Below are 14,309 nucleotides of genomic sequence, written 5' to 3' on the forward strand. Positions count from 1 at the left end.
AAACTGTTTCTGTAACATAACAAGTTTTATGAGTTTTGCAGGGCGAGGTAAAGGGGAGTCTGCGATGACTATTATAACACTAAGGTACTCGAAACAAGTGCAAAAATACAGGGATAGAACAAAGCACATCTCTTTAGCATAATCTCCTCGTACAGACATACAACTTCAAATAGGAAAAAAGAAATGTGTTCACAAAGCAGGAGCCAGGACCTGCATGTTAAAGGCATGTTTGAATAGAGTGTTAGTAAGGGTAGGAAGAAGCACGCAGGGCAGGAATTGTGATGTCATCACAGGGGCTGTAGCCCTTGACACTGTTTCCTTGCTGCATGCCAGCATTCGTGCAGCCCGACAGCAGCTACAGTGAACAGAAAGGCTCTCGCAAGATCCCAAACAACCACGTGTACATCAGCACAGAGCTGGAAGCAAGACTCCCACTGCACTGCAGTTTGATCCATTCCTGCGAGTTTAATAAGACACACCTAAGCTCGTTACCTACACACCGTGGCAAATCAAGCTTGCATAAAAACCTGGAGTGGGTGAAACTGCTATGCAATACGAGTATTATTTTCATCCCTGCTACACAAGGTTAACCAGTCTGTCTCAATTCAATTCCAAAAAACAACACTTTGCCAGCCAGCCTTAGTGAGGAGGATTCATGTATAAATCTTACAAACCTAAAACAGAAAAGAATTGCAAATATAATAACAGCAGCCCTAGTGTATGTGACTTCACATATTCATTTTCAGTTTCAGCTGATGTAATATCATTAGGCTGCACAATGCTTTTTAAGATCTGTTTTATGAAACGGCCCTCAATATCACATTAACCAGCTGTGTGCCTTCTGCGATACTGATTAGATACTAAACCGTGACAGTAAACTGCCATCAGTATGAGCTTTTAACTGACTTACCAGGACGCGATCCCCAAATTTCAACTCCCGTTCCCCTTTCTTTACGGAGCCAGCCTCAGACAGGTTTGATATGGACTCGCTGGCAGTCCTTGCCAGGTTGGTCACTGGGGTGGTGGGCGTGACGGGAGTGGTTGATGTCTTTTGAGCAGCGGAGGTGGAAGATGCTGGTGGCGGCAAGGACACATTGGCAGGGTCGCGTGTGGGAGATGTGCTTCTAGACTGGGGGGCTGTCTGTGTGCCATTGGCCTCGCCATCCTCCAGGGGATTCCGGGACAGCTTGGACGGCCGGGTAAATATGCCTCGCTGGGCTTCGCACTGAAAGTATCGCACCCCGCCCACTGAGCCATCGTTTTTCCCTATTGATTCATCTAAAACGATTCCTGCCCACTGGCCAGGGGCGAATTGAGTCTCCCCCAGGAACTGAATGAATCCGGGTTTATTTCCATTGACCCAGACTCGCTCGCCGATGTGAAAATCATCCACAAAGTCCTCCTGAGAGGCCGACGCTGGGCTTGAGGAGATCTTGTCTACGGAGGCTTGTTTCGCTGGAGCTGCAGGAGCAAAACAGAGAACAAGACCGCTCCTGAAGTTAACCAGCTGCCAGCACGTGGAAAACGAGGAACCTCTACATTTTATTCTATCCCAAGACACAGTATGCATCCCAAGCAGGGGATACTAAATGAGCATTCTTGTATTTACACACTGACCATTCAAAACAGGAAAAGAGGAATGTTCTGCATAATGTGAAGCATAATCTACTGTAGGAAAATACACTGCAAGGACATATCTCTAAATGTTATAACCACATAACCATAAAGATCACATGCTGTATGGTTAGGAGCTTTTTCAATTAGCAGGTGGAACACAATATCAAAAAATAATAATAATAGCTAACATTTTTTAAATGCACTTTGAAAATAATTTACTATATATATATATATATATATATATATATATATATATATATATATAATATATATATATATAGATATATATATATATATATATATGTTTTAGACACTGCAAAAAAAGAATATATACAAAGGACTGTGCATTGTTATATTCACTATATGGCCTGTAACTACTATCAATAATAATGCAAACCAGTCTTATAAAATCTAAGAATTCCAGCTTGTCTTGCTGTGTGCAGCAGGTTCTCCCCGTTCCCAGTAGGGCCAGGCCTGCTTCTCTCTTACCAGTGGCTGTGCTGGTTTTGGTTGCAGTGGCTGCTGCTTTACTGATCTTGCTGGGAGCTTTCAGCCCGCTCGGTTTAAGCATGCTCATTGTTCCTTTGTGCTCGGGGTGTCTGTTGCTCTTTGTCGGTCAGTGGTGGCTAGCCCTTCCCAACCATCGATGAACCGGCTCGGCTTTGATGTGCTGTCTGTCTCTGGCAAAACCTGCAGGAAAGGAAGGAAGAGCGAACTGTAAGCGAAGAGAGCCGGGCGGGCAACCGCAAAAGAATAATGACATGATAGGGTAGGCTAGGCACACAATAGGGAGGATCAAAGGCTGTTGGTTTATAAACTGAACATGCAGCGCTATGCAAGAACATAAGCGCGCACGCACAAACACACACACACACACACACACACACACACAGCAGTGTTTAAAGGTTCATTTGAATGTTAAAGAAAATGCTACAGTGGAATTATTTTAGTAGCCTTTATATAACGTTGGGTGCCATGAATATGCAAAAAAAGACAATACCAGTGCTTTTTACTCCAACTGATTTCAAACAAGTGCAAAAAAACTCGGATAACAAACAAAACTTTTGTTCTTCATCATAAAGGGTTTGATAGATTCTGTTTAATTTGCTAAATGTTTAAACACTAGGATTATTCCAGACAAATTATACCAATATGCTAAATTAAACATGCAGCATTACACAGAATAATTTAACGGTACGAAGAGTTCAAAAGACTCTTGGTGATAGTGTCCTAAGAGACAACACAAACAGACGCCAGGGAAGAGAGATTTATGCCGACAGTCCTTAAAAACAAACAAAAGCTGCAAAGCCGGTCTTTTCAGAAATAAAAGCACTTCAAAGCCAAATCAATTACTGGTACTGTATCGTACAAAACAGCATTAACATCAAATGCCTACCGTTTAAGACCACCACAAAGTAGAGTGACACAAAGTTCAGCACTGGTATATTCAACACCGTTAATTGAACTCTACTACAGTCAAAGCTATAAAAACATTCCGGGTTTCACCCAGGCAATTTATTTCTAAAGCTCCTGTCAGTAATAAAGCACAGTGATAGAAGCACTCGTATTGAACCGAGTGCCGCTGTTCATTCATTATTAATATCATCTCTTTAGTAGCGACAACAGATGCAATAAAAACATGCTTTGAATACCGAATTAGGCTGAAATGATACAATATAAAAAAAGGTCCTTTTTGTACCACATATACCATAGGCTACAAAATGAACTTTTACCAACAGTGCAGAGCAGGGTGTAGCGGCAGTGCCAATGTGTGCCTGGGGAGAAATTCAGTCTCCATTCATGTGCAATAACCCACTGCACCACCACCACCCTCACATTGCCTATGCTTTAAAAGGAACATTACAAAGCTCTTGGGAAGTTCAAACCAAGAATGTTTTTCCTGGCAGGGGTTTTTAAACGCAGGGAGCTCTGGGTGAAATGTATTAGCAGCTGACAGATCATTCGTATTCTGATTTCAAGAACAAATGACGCAACTCTCTTCAATACAGTCCCAGGTCATTTCAAAGCCGAAAAGTTGAAGCCCAAGAAAGCTTCTTCACAAGTAACTTTGAGAACATCTACTCTTAACAAGATTACCCAATGCAGGACAGAATGGCTAAGTGCATGAAAGAATAGCTCTGATCTCAGTCTAGCAGAAAGCAGGCCTGAGTCAACAACAAAGTATGAATTCTTCCATCCGTTACACTGCCGTCAAAATATAGCTTTGAGAACAAGACGATGATGATGGTCTAAAATATACCTTTATTTCAAATAGAGACCTAAAGACATTTTCAGGTCTTATTTGGTCCCATAAAACTCTGCTTCTAGTCGGTCTTTGTGGAGCTGTGCAGACTTCCCAACACTGCGTGGCTTCATCCTCTAAAAATACAGGGTCATGAGTGGTCCAACGTGCAGAGAGACCAAGGCAGCTGACATCACTAATCTAATTTAACCTTCACAGCCAGCGAGTGCCTCTCTGCTCTTCGAGTGACAGACACCAGCAGGTTGTGTATAAGGTGGGGCAAGTGTACAAACTTCCTCTGCAAGGCAGGTGTGCATTTCAGGAGAAGAGTGGCAGGAAATCTTTAAATCATGTCCCAAACAGGGTTGGGGTCAATTCCCGACAGTTCCCGCTGTTTTTCTCTGTGCAGTGTACAGAGAACGCAGCAGCTACTGTATATATACTGTGTCAGAAATGTGGCCTATTTAGAAGCTTTATGGAGTCAATTCTGTTCAGATCTCCTATGTTTATTGTTTATAAAGTAGTATAGGCTAAACTTCTTAACATTTTCCAGCAATGGAAGCTATCACTAAATGTTGCAGCCCAATCTAGATATCCAGATAGCTTAAAGGAATAAGGATGTTGCTGTTTGTGGTACACTTGTGTAATGAGTTTGCTTTTGCATTAGGAGAAAGTTGGAGACCCGACCATAATGCAATATACACAGCCCTGCGCTAGAAGGGTTGCTTTGCCCCGATTACATTTTTTTGGGAGCCCTGAAGATCAAATTTGTTTTCCCATTGTTCAAAACACAGCACTGGACAGTGTTCTAAATGAGAGGGCTGTTCTCTCACAAAGTGTTCTCAGTGCAGATTAAACTTCAGTGTATCACCAGCAACATGAACATATAAACACAGAACACAGCAAGAGTGCTATACTGTATAGTATTAGGAAGAATACCATTTGCTTACTGTTTACAGGAACAAGTAAATATGAAACACATCTCAGTGCTGTGGCAGACAGGAGGGTTTATATGGCAAGGACTGAGGAGGCTACACGACCAACTGTAACAGGTGAAAGAGGCAGCTTCACAGTTAACAAAAGTGAGTACATCAGTACTTTAGTGTTAAATGATTGAAATGACAAACTAAAGCACTGAATTGAATCAGAGTACAGTGCGTGAAGGCACACGTGCTTTGCAGGTGCAGAATGTGGTCGGCAATGCAAGGATGAGAGCGAGAGCTAGATTTCATTAGCTGCTGATTGTTAAATAAAACTGAACTCTTTGAGGGTTTGCAGGTCGCGAGGGAGCTGTAATTGATCACGTTCCACTCTGCGTTCTGCTCTCAATTACATTCTCCGTGGATTAAACAAAACCACTGCATTTACTAACAAACAGTTAAAGCAATAATATACCGCAGTGTGCCTGTGAATACTATTCTGCCTGCAACCGTTTTTTCATTTTTATTGACGTTATAGTTTTGCTGCTTGGAATTGAATTTATGAACGTAATACAGTGCAACTGAAGTCTAGGGTTCCCTGTTTGGAAGCAAGAGAAAAAGTATGTTTTATGAGAGGTATAAAAATGGTAGTACAACATTATTAGATTGTTCTATTTATTGCTGCTTCTATACCACTCTGATTAATCCCACTCTCAATTTGCACCGAAATAAAGAGAAAAAGCAAATCTGGTCTGACACCTCATGGATATCCTGTGTCTAATGTATTCCCCTATATGACTTTACAATACAGACACAGAGGATATGTGGGAAGTAATAATAGCCCGACTGAGTCACAGAGCTCTTCAAATGGGTCTTTCTCAAAGGTCACACAGAAAAGAATGGGATAGCTCATATTGAAACACACAGTGATGACTCAAGCCTTGGGCTTGCACAGCCTAGAGGTCACAGAGTACTTTCTGTGCTCTGTGACGCTGTCATGACAACCCTGCAACAATCCGCCTCTTTCACATGGTTCTAAAGTGACACAGCCCATTCCGGATAGTGCAGAATTCCTTCAAGCCAACAGACTGCAAAATAACAACTTCCAATAAATATCGCAGCTTTTAACTTCGGGATCCAAAGCCAAGCTTTTTGTTCTGGGTTATTATTGTATTTATTTAATCTGATCAGAACATAAGCATGTTAATCCAGCTTGGCTCCCATTCAAAGACAGGTGGTTCTTGCATTGCATGTTTAAAAACACCAAAGCAGTTCTTCACGTGACGCAGATACACATTTTTAACCAGCCTGCTGCTCTGTACATTGCTTAAAGCTTTTCTTTCTGTTGTACATAACCACTTCTAATTACTTGATAAAAGCAAATAGAAAACCCCGCTGCCCAATATAAATCGCGCTGACAGCTGTGTTTATCAGCGTGCCAGATCAGGATCAAGTGCGGTCCACATGGCATGAGCAACAACCTCTGTAGATCTAAGGGGGAAAACATGGCAAGAGACACCAGTCATGCTGCCTCAACACAGTACTACCAGTTTTGTAGAAGCAACTCAATAGCTCTTCATACAGCTGTGTCTGGGAAGCTTCCTGCACTCAGTGCTGCTGGATACTTGATGCCAGCTGGTCTTGTGGCTACATCCCCAGTGATCCCCAGATTCAGAGGCGCTCTGTTCTCCCCACTGCCGTTCACTTGGATACATAAGGTTTACTGTGTACATCATGACATTGCGGAACGTTTAGAAGAGTTGCAGGGTCCAGATTACCAGCTGTTACTAGCCATGCCTTCACAAATCAGACCGAGAGCACCTGGGACTGACTGTCGTAGAGGTCCTTTACATTCATTAAAGAGAAGAGTTGGAGTCAGTCTGTATGAAATCCAGGTGCAGAGATGGAAATACTGCAAGATTCCCAGCATAGCAATCTGATCCATTCCAGGTTTTACTCATAGTTTAAAAAAGACACACCCTAGCTTGTTACCTATACACTGTGACTGTAGCTAGTCAAGCTTGTATTAAAACAGGAATGGGTGAAACTGCTATGCAACAGGCGTCTTACTTTCATCCCTGAGGTGTCACTGGCTAAGACAGCACACACCCTTTTGTTTTTTTTGTGGGGAGAGAGACAAGTGCCACTCAAATACAAAGCTCGATCTCATTCACACCAAGGGAGGAAACCTTTGGTTTGCAAACAATGATTCATCACAGAAAGGCAGGATCCATTCCAAGCCATCTTTATCTAACATGCTGTGGGAACAAAAAAGGAGAATGCTGAAGCAGCTGTCTGAGCCACGAAGGAGAGTTCTGCAGTGTTCTGAGATTCTGCTGGTGTAAACTGCCTACTGGCGGCTTGTACTTTACCCTGTTCAGAACAGCCCTGGAGTTTGTTCAATGCCCTTCTCAGAACGTTACTCTAAACAACACTGCCCTGTGCTCCGTCTCCAATAATAAACATGCTGGTGTAAACAGTCTGCTGTGTCACTTGCTTTTTCTCAGATCTGAAGCTGCATTTGGGCTCCGAGCCGAGGCTGAAGTAATGCATTAGGACAGGCTCGCACCACATTTCCCTGAATCCACACACACAAACATGTTTTGTGTACCAACGCCGCCTAACCTGCACAGCTCCAGCCACTTGCCCAAAACACCTGGGAGAATGAAGGCACTAGCTGGCTGTTTGTAAAATAAACCAGCGCTTCAGCTTCCAAGTTAGCTCATATAGTGCAGCACTGCAGCAACAAGCAACGGGTCATGAGACCTGCAATATAAACAGAGTGAGTAATCCCTCTGGCCGATGGCAAGAACACAGAATATTTTCAACATGAATTTCTCCATCAACAAACGACAAACTCAAGGGAACATTGTTTTGAGCGTTTCTTTAAACTTGTTCCTCAGAGGATTGTGGGCAAATCATAATAAACACGATGCTGTAACGCATGGCAGCGACAGCTGTTCATCAAAACAATTAGCTTGTGTTTTAATAGACAAAAAGGCTCCCTGTGGTACATCTGGGAAGTGTTTAATACCCAGCCGAGACAGAGGACACAAATCCCCTCAACAGTACAGCAGATAAAGCACAGGAAACTGGAGAAGCTTCTTGTGTCTTTATTCAGAAGATGACAATGAAACTGTACCTGGGGCATTGCTTCATTCCAAGAGTCTGGTTACAAAACACAGGGATGGCAATAAGACTCCCATTGCACAGCAGTTTGATCCATTCCTGGTTTTACTATGGGTTTAATTAAGCACACCTGAACTTGTTACCTATACAGGTGTGCTGTTACTCGTTAGTACTTGCTTTTAAGAAGTACCGGCAGGTATTCAATAAACCCATTCATTAACGCATTGATTTCTAAACAATACAAACTGTCCTTCCCTCTGTTTACAACAGAGTACCAATCAATGCTGTACTGGCATACAAAGGCTGTACGGTACTCCGTTGTAAACTGAGGGAAGGACAGTTTTTTGAACAGCTGCTGATAAATACTTCTTAAAAGCAAAATAACGTAATGAAAATAAAGCAGAGGACTTCCACTGTTTAGAATGCATTAGTTGTGTTGTAAAGTGTAATTCAGCTTATGACAATGCAAATAACAATAATCCTCAAGAGAATTATAACTCAAACATGTTTACCCTGTGTGCAACCCCTTTCCCAATATACTATACACAAAATACATGCCACAGAGCCCTAGTAATCTAGTGTTAAAAGATGACTTTTTGCTTAAGGTTTGACAGCACAATATGTCCAACAAATACTTCCAAAATTGGGCTTGTGTTGTTAGTTTCTTTTTAATACCAAGCTAATATATTCTTTAATCCACAAGAATAAGATCACAATAAGCAGCACCGTCTAATCCTAAGCGTTATTTAATGCAGTGCAGGTGTTTTATTTGTTGAAGTTGCAACTGTCTGAGTTTCCAGCCCATCAGTGCTGCCTTGAAAAGAATGTGCCGATTCAGCAACCCTCTGGCTCACGCTGTATTCTAGGCAGGAATATAACTAGACCCACGGGCATGTTCATCCTCTCACACATACTGCCTTCATTAGCACAGATTGTGCAGACAGTACTTCCTCAAAACAACACAATCTTTCCAGGACCTCAGCTCTTCTTAATGAAGTTCACTGTGCCGGACATCTCAGTGAGAACACCATGGGCTGCTTAGTCATGGTGTTGAGGCAGAATCATTTGGATCCTTTAATACCCAACTTGACAAAGCTCTGAGATCAATCAGCTACTAGGAACTGGACAAGGTTAGACGGCCTCCTCTCATTCCTAAACTTCATGTTTCATTGCTCCCATTTAATGGTTTTAGCAAGAGATCTAAAATGAAAAGTTGATGCTATGCTACTGATAGATGCAAGATGGAAGCAAATCACTTACCTTGCACACTACGTAGATAAGCCACACCAACCCTGCTACTGTACACAGTGCCTCCCTTCCCCAGTACGCAGATCACAGTGCTTAATCGTAGTTTAATCGGAGTGCCTACATGTTCCTGCCCTCTTAGGATTCCATTTCAAAAACACAAACCAGGGTTTTGTTTTTTTTCCTCTGCAGAGGCCATTAAGCCACAAGATTAGCCTGCAGTGCAAACACAATAAGGGCGTCCACATCAATTGGATACAGTAGGGAAGTGATTGGAAGTGTAGCATCAAACGGATGTAGACTATGCGTCAAAAGAATGAAGCAGAATGTCTCCACCTTGATGGGGTCCAGTACGTGTAACAAGATGACTGGAGAGCGAACAGCTCTCATGCAAGAACGCAGAGGCAACAGGCAGTCACAAAAAATAATCTGAACAGAGCAAGACAGCCCGCACAGGACATAGGAAAGAAGATGATAAAAACAGGAAATGGGCACGACGAGAATACATTTTCATCATGCTACTGGAATGTGCAAAATGAAGTGGCTGCCATGCAGTATGGAGACTCCTTGCCTGGCTGTGGATTCAAGAGCTCACTTACAAAAATAGCTTCCTTGAGCAAAATCAGAACGTCCACCTCATCCCTAATTAAACACTGTGACCTGAATGTAAAAGATGTAACTTATAAATAGCAGAACAGGTTCACTGCTTCACAGAGAAGAGGGATGAAGAAGGATCTCCCCAGGCTTTACCTTCCCTGCATGACGGAAGTTTTTTCGCTGTCCTATTTGGAGCACCAATATTCTGGCAAGCAAAGCGGGGTTTAGCCTAGTTGAGAAGCTGAAATGATTGTGCATGTGTGGATTGCTGCTTCTCCTCAACACAGAAACCCCACGGCAATATAAATCAAATGAATATAGGCCATGCTGTCCCTGTTTTTTTCTTTTGTCTACATTAAAGATTAATCGACTTATAAATAAACGTGAATTGGTAAAAAAATAAAATAATCAGGGGTGTTCTGTGTCAGTATACAGACTTATGATCACAAACTTTTTGGAATAGTGTCATTTCAAACAGAACATGCAGAATTACAAAGCTTAGTTTGTGCTGACAACTTCAATGAAAGGACATCATTGCTCAATAACAATAGTGATCTTCTGAATTCGAGAGACAGAGAGAGAGATAGAGAGAGAGAGAGAGAGAGAGAGAGAGAGAGAGAGAGAGAGAGAGAGCGCACAGCCCTCTTTCTCTGGCTTCAATTTCTTTGGGTTTCTGGAATTTCAGTCTTTTTATTATTTTCACACAAAGGACACAAAAGGTCTGGATTCAAGAATGATTGTTTTCAAACTAATCTGGATGATGGTGCAGATTGATTGAGGCACTCATTTTATGTTGAGTTTCAAAGTCCTAAAACCAGGGACTTTTGCACAAAATGATTCCAGCCGCTTTCGGAATTACAGTAGATTAATGAGATTCCCACAGGCCACTCCAAAGCCTTTGCAGTAAAATATTGACTTTAAGTTCAAAAGTACTATTTCAAAAGTGCTATGCAATTCTTGATCACTGACTGTCTAACAATATTTTCAATGATCTTAAAATTAAGGGTACATGAGTTAGCAAGCCCCATAGCTTGTTGTATGCTACTGTATTACAGCTTTTGCACGAGCGTGATCATGTACAGTGCACACACAGTCTTATTTGTTCTGTTCTGCCCCTTGATTACCTTCGCCAGAGAAATGTAGACATGTGAGTGAAGGTTCAGAAAAGGAGAATGCACAGCCGGTTTCAAACAGAACAGATGTCTCATTTTTCAACCCACTGAGCTACATGACACTGTGTCAATATTTCATGACCCCGAGCACTAGAAAGATAATCAGCACGACAGTCAAACTTCCTACTCAGCACGACTTCCTAGACAAACTTGCAGTATGACAAGTCCAAAACCATGAGAGACCGCATTGCAAAGCACTTCTGTAGCCAACCACGGAATATTCTGAGAGGTTAACATATGCAAGCCTGCTTTCATTTGTATCAAAGCACACTGATTAAGGGCTTTACCTGGAGAGGGTAGACCACAAGATAAAAAAAACCAAACACCGTAGCAGCCATTAGTATCTGTGGATGTGCTCATTTTAGTTAGGGCAATGAAGGGAATGGAAGCAGGGCCTCTCCGTGTGTATCAGAGCCGTAGCGAAACAGGTACAGGGATTGCTGTATCAGAGCTTTGCACACGGGTCTAATTCCAGTTCTAATTGTGTATGTAGGAACTTGATCTCTGAACAGAGCCTTCACAACTTGGCACCCACAGGGCGCATCCTTCTGGGTAATAAGCGTGGCTCCTAACGAGCGAGTAGGCACAATATCAGCCACACAGCTCAACTTTTAAACTGGAACTGCTGGTCATGTGACCGTCGATTGTGTCATCAAGCGGCAGAAGGGCATGCTGTCCTTGGGAGTTGGGTTCTGTTTCTTGCTGCAAGGAAACCTATATCAATCTAATGGGCAGTGTCTCCAAAGCCAAGTTTACTGCAAATAAAATCCTACCCTTTTCCTGTACAGCAACTTAGTTAACAGCTTGGGGCATGACGAAATGATTGTGGTTAACTTTATATATACAGAAATGTATTTGTTAAACCTAGTAAAAGTTTTTAGGTTCAAAGTGATGCCGTAGGGCTTTTTGTGAAACTGACAGCTTGGATTATTGCACACTTTGATGTCATTATAACCCTAATCCTATTGCTCTTACACTTCAACCTACCCCTTTCTGATGCTACAGTTCACATGAAACCCCGGTCCCATAAAGCATAAGTTTCCCACTTTTTTTTTCTGTGCCGTCATCCAGAGACATCTTGAATTCGCATCCTCGTAAAAAGTGGCACTCTCAAAATCAATCTTTCTAGTTCCGCCTCTCTGCGGTTTCATGGCTCTGGGGTGACATTGAACAAGAAGGAGAGAACCGTTTCCTGAGTCAAGTTCGTTTACGTTGGCCATGGAAACCATTACAGAGTCCACCAGGATTTAGACAGAGTACTTTTGAAATACTTCAAACCTAGAACATCATTCCCACAAGCAGTTTCCTTTTGCATAATAGATCAATCTCATCTCTTGCTTTAATGTTAGGTGTAGATTAATAAATTGTGCCAAATCTAAAGTAGATTAGCTCATTAATATTCTAGCTCTTGCATGAAAATTTTTAATGAGACATTTTCAGGCCACAGACATCACGATGTGTGCGAGGAAAGATCCTAGCCTAATTGTGATCATAAGAATCTGTGACGTACAGGACAGGCTTACGTACTTGAATTACCACTGCATAAAAAGAGTAGGCCACCAAATCAGCCTTGTTACTCATGGATTTTCAATAATGCCCACATATTAGTTCAACACACTACATACAACGTATATGTAACAGGGGAACGCTGTGCAACGCAAGCGAGCATCTTAAACACAATGCAAAAGAGCTGGACTCGTCTGCATTCGTAGTTTAAGAGCTTCTAACACACACACACACAAAAACAAACATTTTCAACTCCACATGGCTTCTACAACACAGCCTTCTACAGCTCAGAGCTAGTCTGTCATATGCAAAGTATATATATATATATAATTAACAGCTACATCAAGCAATGATGTCAGTGCACTGTGTGATGATGCAATTTCATTCTACCACATGCAACATGGGGCAGTGACATCATTGTTTGAAACGGTTTCCATGGAGTTGAAAGGGGTGCCACCACAAGTTGCATCACGATTGGAGCATCATTATTATTATTATTTATTATTATTATTATTATTATTATTATTTATTTAGTTAAATCGTGTGTCTAGTTTTATAATTACTTTAAGAGAAAGTAGATGTTTTTCACTTGACATTCATTCCATCACATGCAGTTGTTTTGCAAAAACAAATGACACCTAACCCTTCTACCGATACAAATTAAGTGCATTACCCATCTGAACGCTTTGCTGCTGGACACATTTCTGAAAGAGAGTTAGGGGAAGTGATTCGAGAATTAAATGATTTATATTGATCCGGGATGAACACGCAGGAAATGGTGTGTCGGACGGACATTAACCCACCAACAATCACATATGCTTAACTGCAAGTTTTTGCACAGCTGGATAACCTTGCTCAGTAGCCAGCACCCACTACTCTCTAAACATTTTATAATAGTTTATAATAAACGATGGAAAAGTCTATGTGGACCCAAATAATGTTAACAGAGATGACACAAACCAGACCTAAATAAGGGTACTACGTTGTGCTTTTTTTTTTTTTTTTTTTTTGCTTAACACGTGTTAGACTTTGACATTACTGCTGTCTGTACGGTAGTGGTTAACTACCATCGGCCACTACTCAGATTTCACAACATTCAACCATAGGTAAAAAAAAAAAAAAAAAAAAAAAGTAGCACATCCAGCTAACGCACTCCAGTACTGACTGACTGTGAAGCTAATATTAATCTCGTCTCGTAGATTCAACAAACCGATGTCAAATTTAAAAAGAAAATGTCAATCACTAGTGAAAAAAAAAAACTTCTGCAGCATTCTTCTGAAAGCAGGGTTCGTGTTACAATAATAAAAAACGCACATCATGCGAAACTGAGAGACACAGTCCGAGTCCAGAATCTAAACTGCTTTAAAAACAACAGCGGAAAATTCTAACCTACCGAGCCTGTCGTTTTCGATTCAATGTCAAGACCTGGTAACAACGTATTGCGTTCGGGGAAACACCCAGCAATACTCTTTAAGAGCCCGCTTATGCTTGACCCCAACTAACAGAGTCGTGTCCCTCTCTTAATCTTGCAGAAGGCCCTTCCTTGCTGTGTGTGTCTGGCAAGGAGGCCCGGAGAATAAGCGCTGAGCGTCCACACTGTCAGCAGCCAGCAACTCCTTCCCCTTCTGTCGGGCTGTCACAGCATTTGCAATTTGAGCGACGATCGTACTTTTCAGCTACCCGTACAAGCTGTAAAGCAAAAAATAACGTCCCGAGAAGTGGCAGCGCCGCTTACCTGGTATCGATCGGTGTATTCGGTTGTATTTTCCCCTCAGCTAATCTCCCTGATTCCCAGGCAGCTCCCACCTCTGCCCGTCTTTCCCGCAGCAGTTTTACGGTGAACACAGCGGCTTCAGCAAGAGCCGCTCCCGCAGACAGCGC

General features: G+C 42.0%; 1 protein-coding gene across 1 annotated transcript; it reads right to left on the bottom strand.

The window, feature by feature from the left end:
- Positions 1-241: 241 nt before the first annotated feature.
- Positions 242-14,309, bottom strand: LOC121307713 (CAP-Gly domain-containing linker protein 1-like). The gene is made up of 4 exons (XM_041239965.1): positions 14,164-14,309; positions 2,107-2,307; positions 911-1,461; positions 242-355 (listed from the first exon to the last, which is right to left on the bottom strand). The coding sequence occupies exons 2-4, from the start codon at positions 2,192-2,194 to the stop codon at positions 242-244; spliced, it is 753 nt and encodes a 250-aa protein (XP_041095899.1). The 5' UTR covers positions 2,195-2,307; positions 14,164-14,309.

Source organism: Polyodon spathula, chromosome 58, assembly GCF_017654505.1.
Source record: "Polyodon spathula isolate WHYD16114869_AA chromosome 58, ASM1765450v1, whole genome shotgun sequence".
Lineage (NCBI taxonomy): Eukaryota > Metazoa > Chordata > Actinopteri > Acipenseriformes > Polyodontidae > Polyodon > Polyodon spathula.

Coding starts and splice junctions, on each gene's coding strand:
- LOC121307713 (XM_041239965.1), bottom strand. CDS start 2,194: ATGAGCATGCTTAAACCGAGCGGGCTGAAAGCTCCCAGCAAGATCAGT. Junction 1,462..2,106: donor CAAAACCAGCACAGCCACTG/GTAAGAGAGAAG, acceptor TTGCTCCTGCAG/CTCCAGCGAAACAAGCCTCC. Junction 356..910: donor AATTTGGGGATCGCGTCCTG/GTAAGTCAGTTA, acceptor TGTTCACTGTAG/CTGCTGTCGGGCTGCACGAA.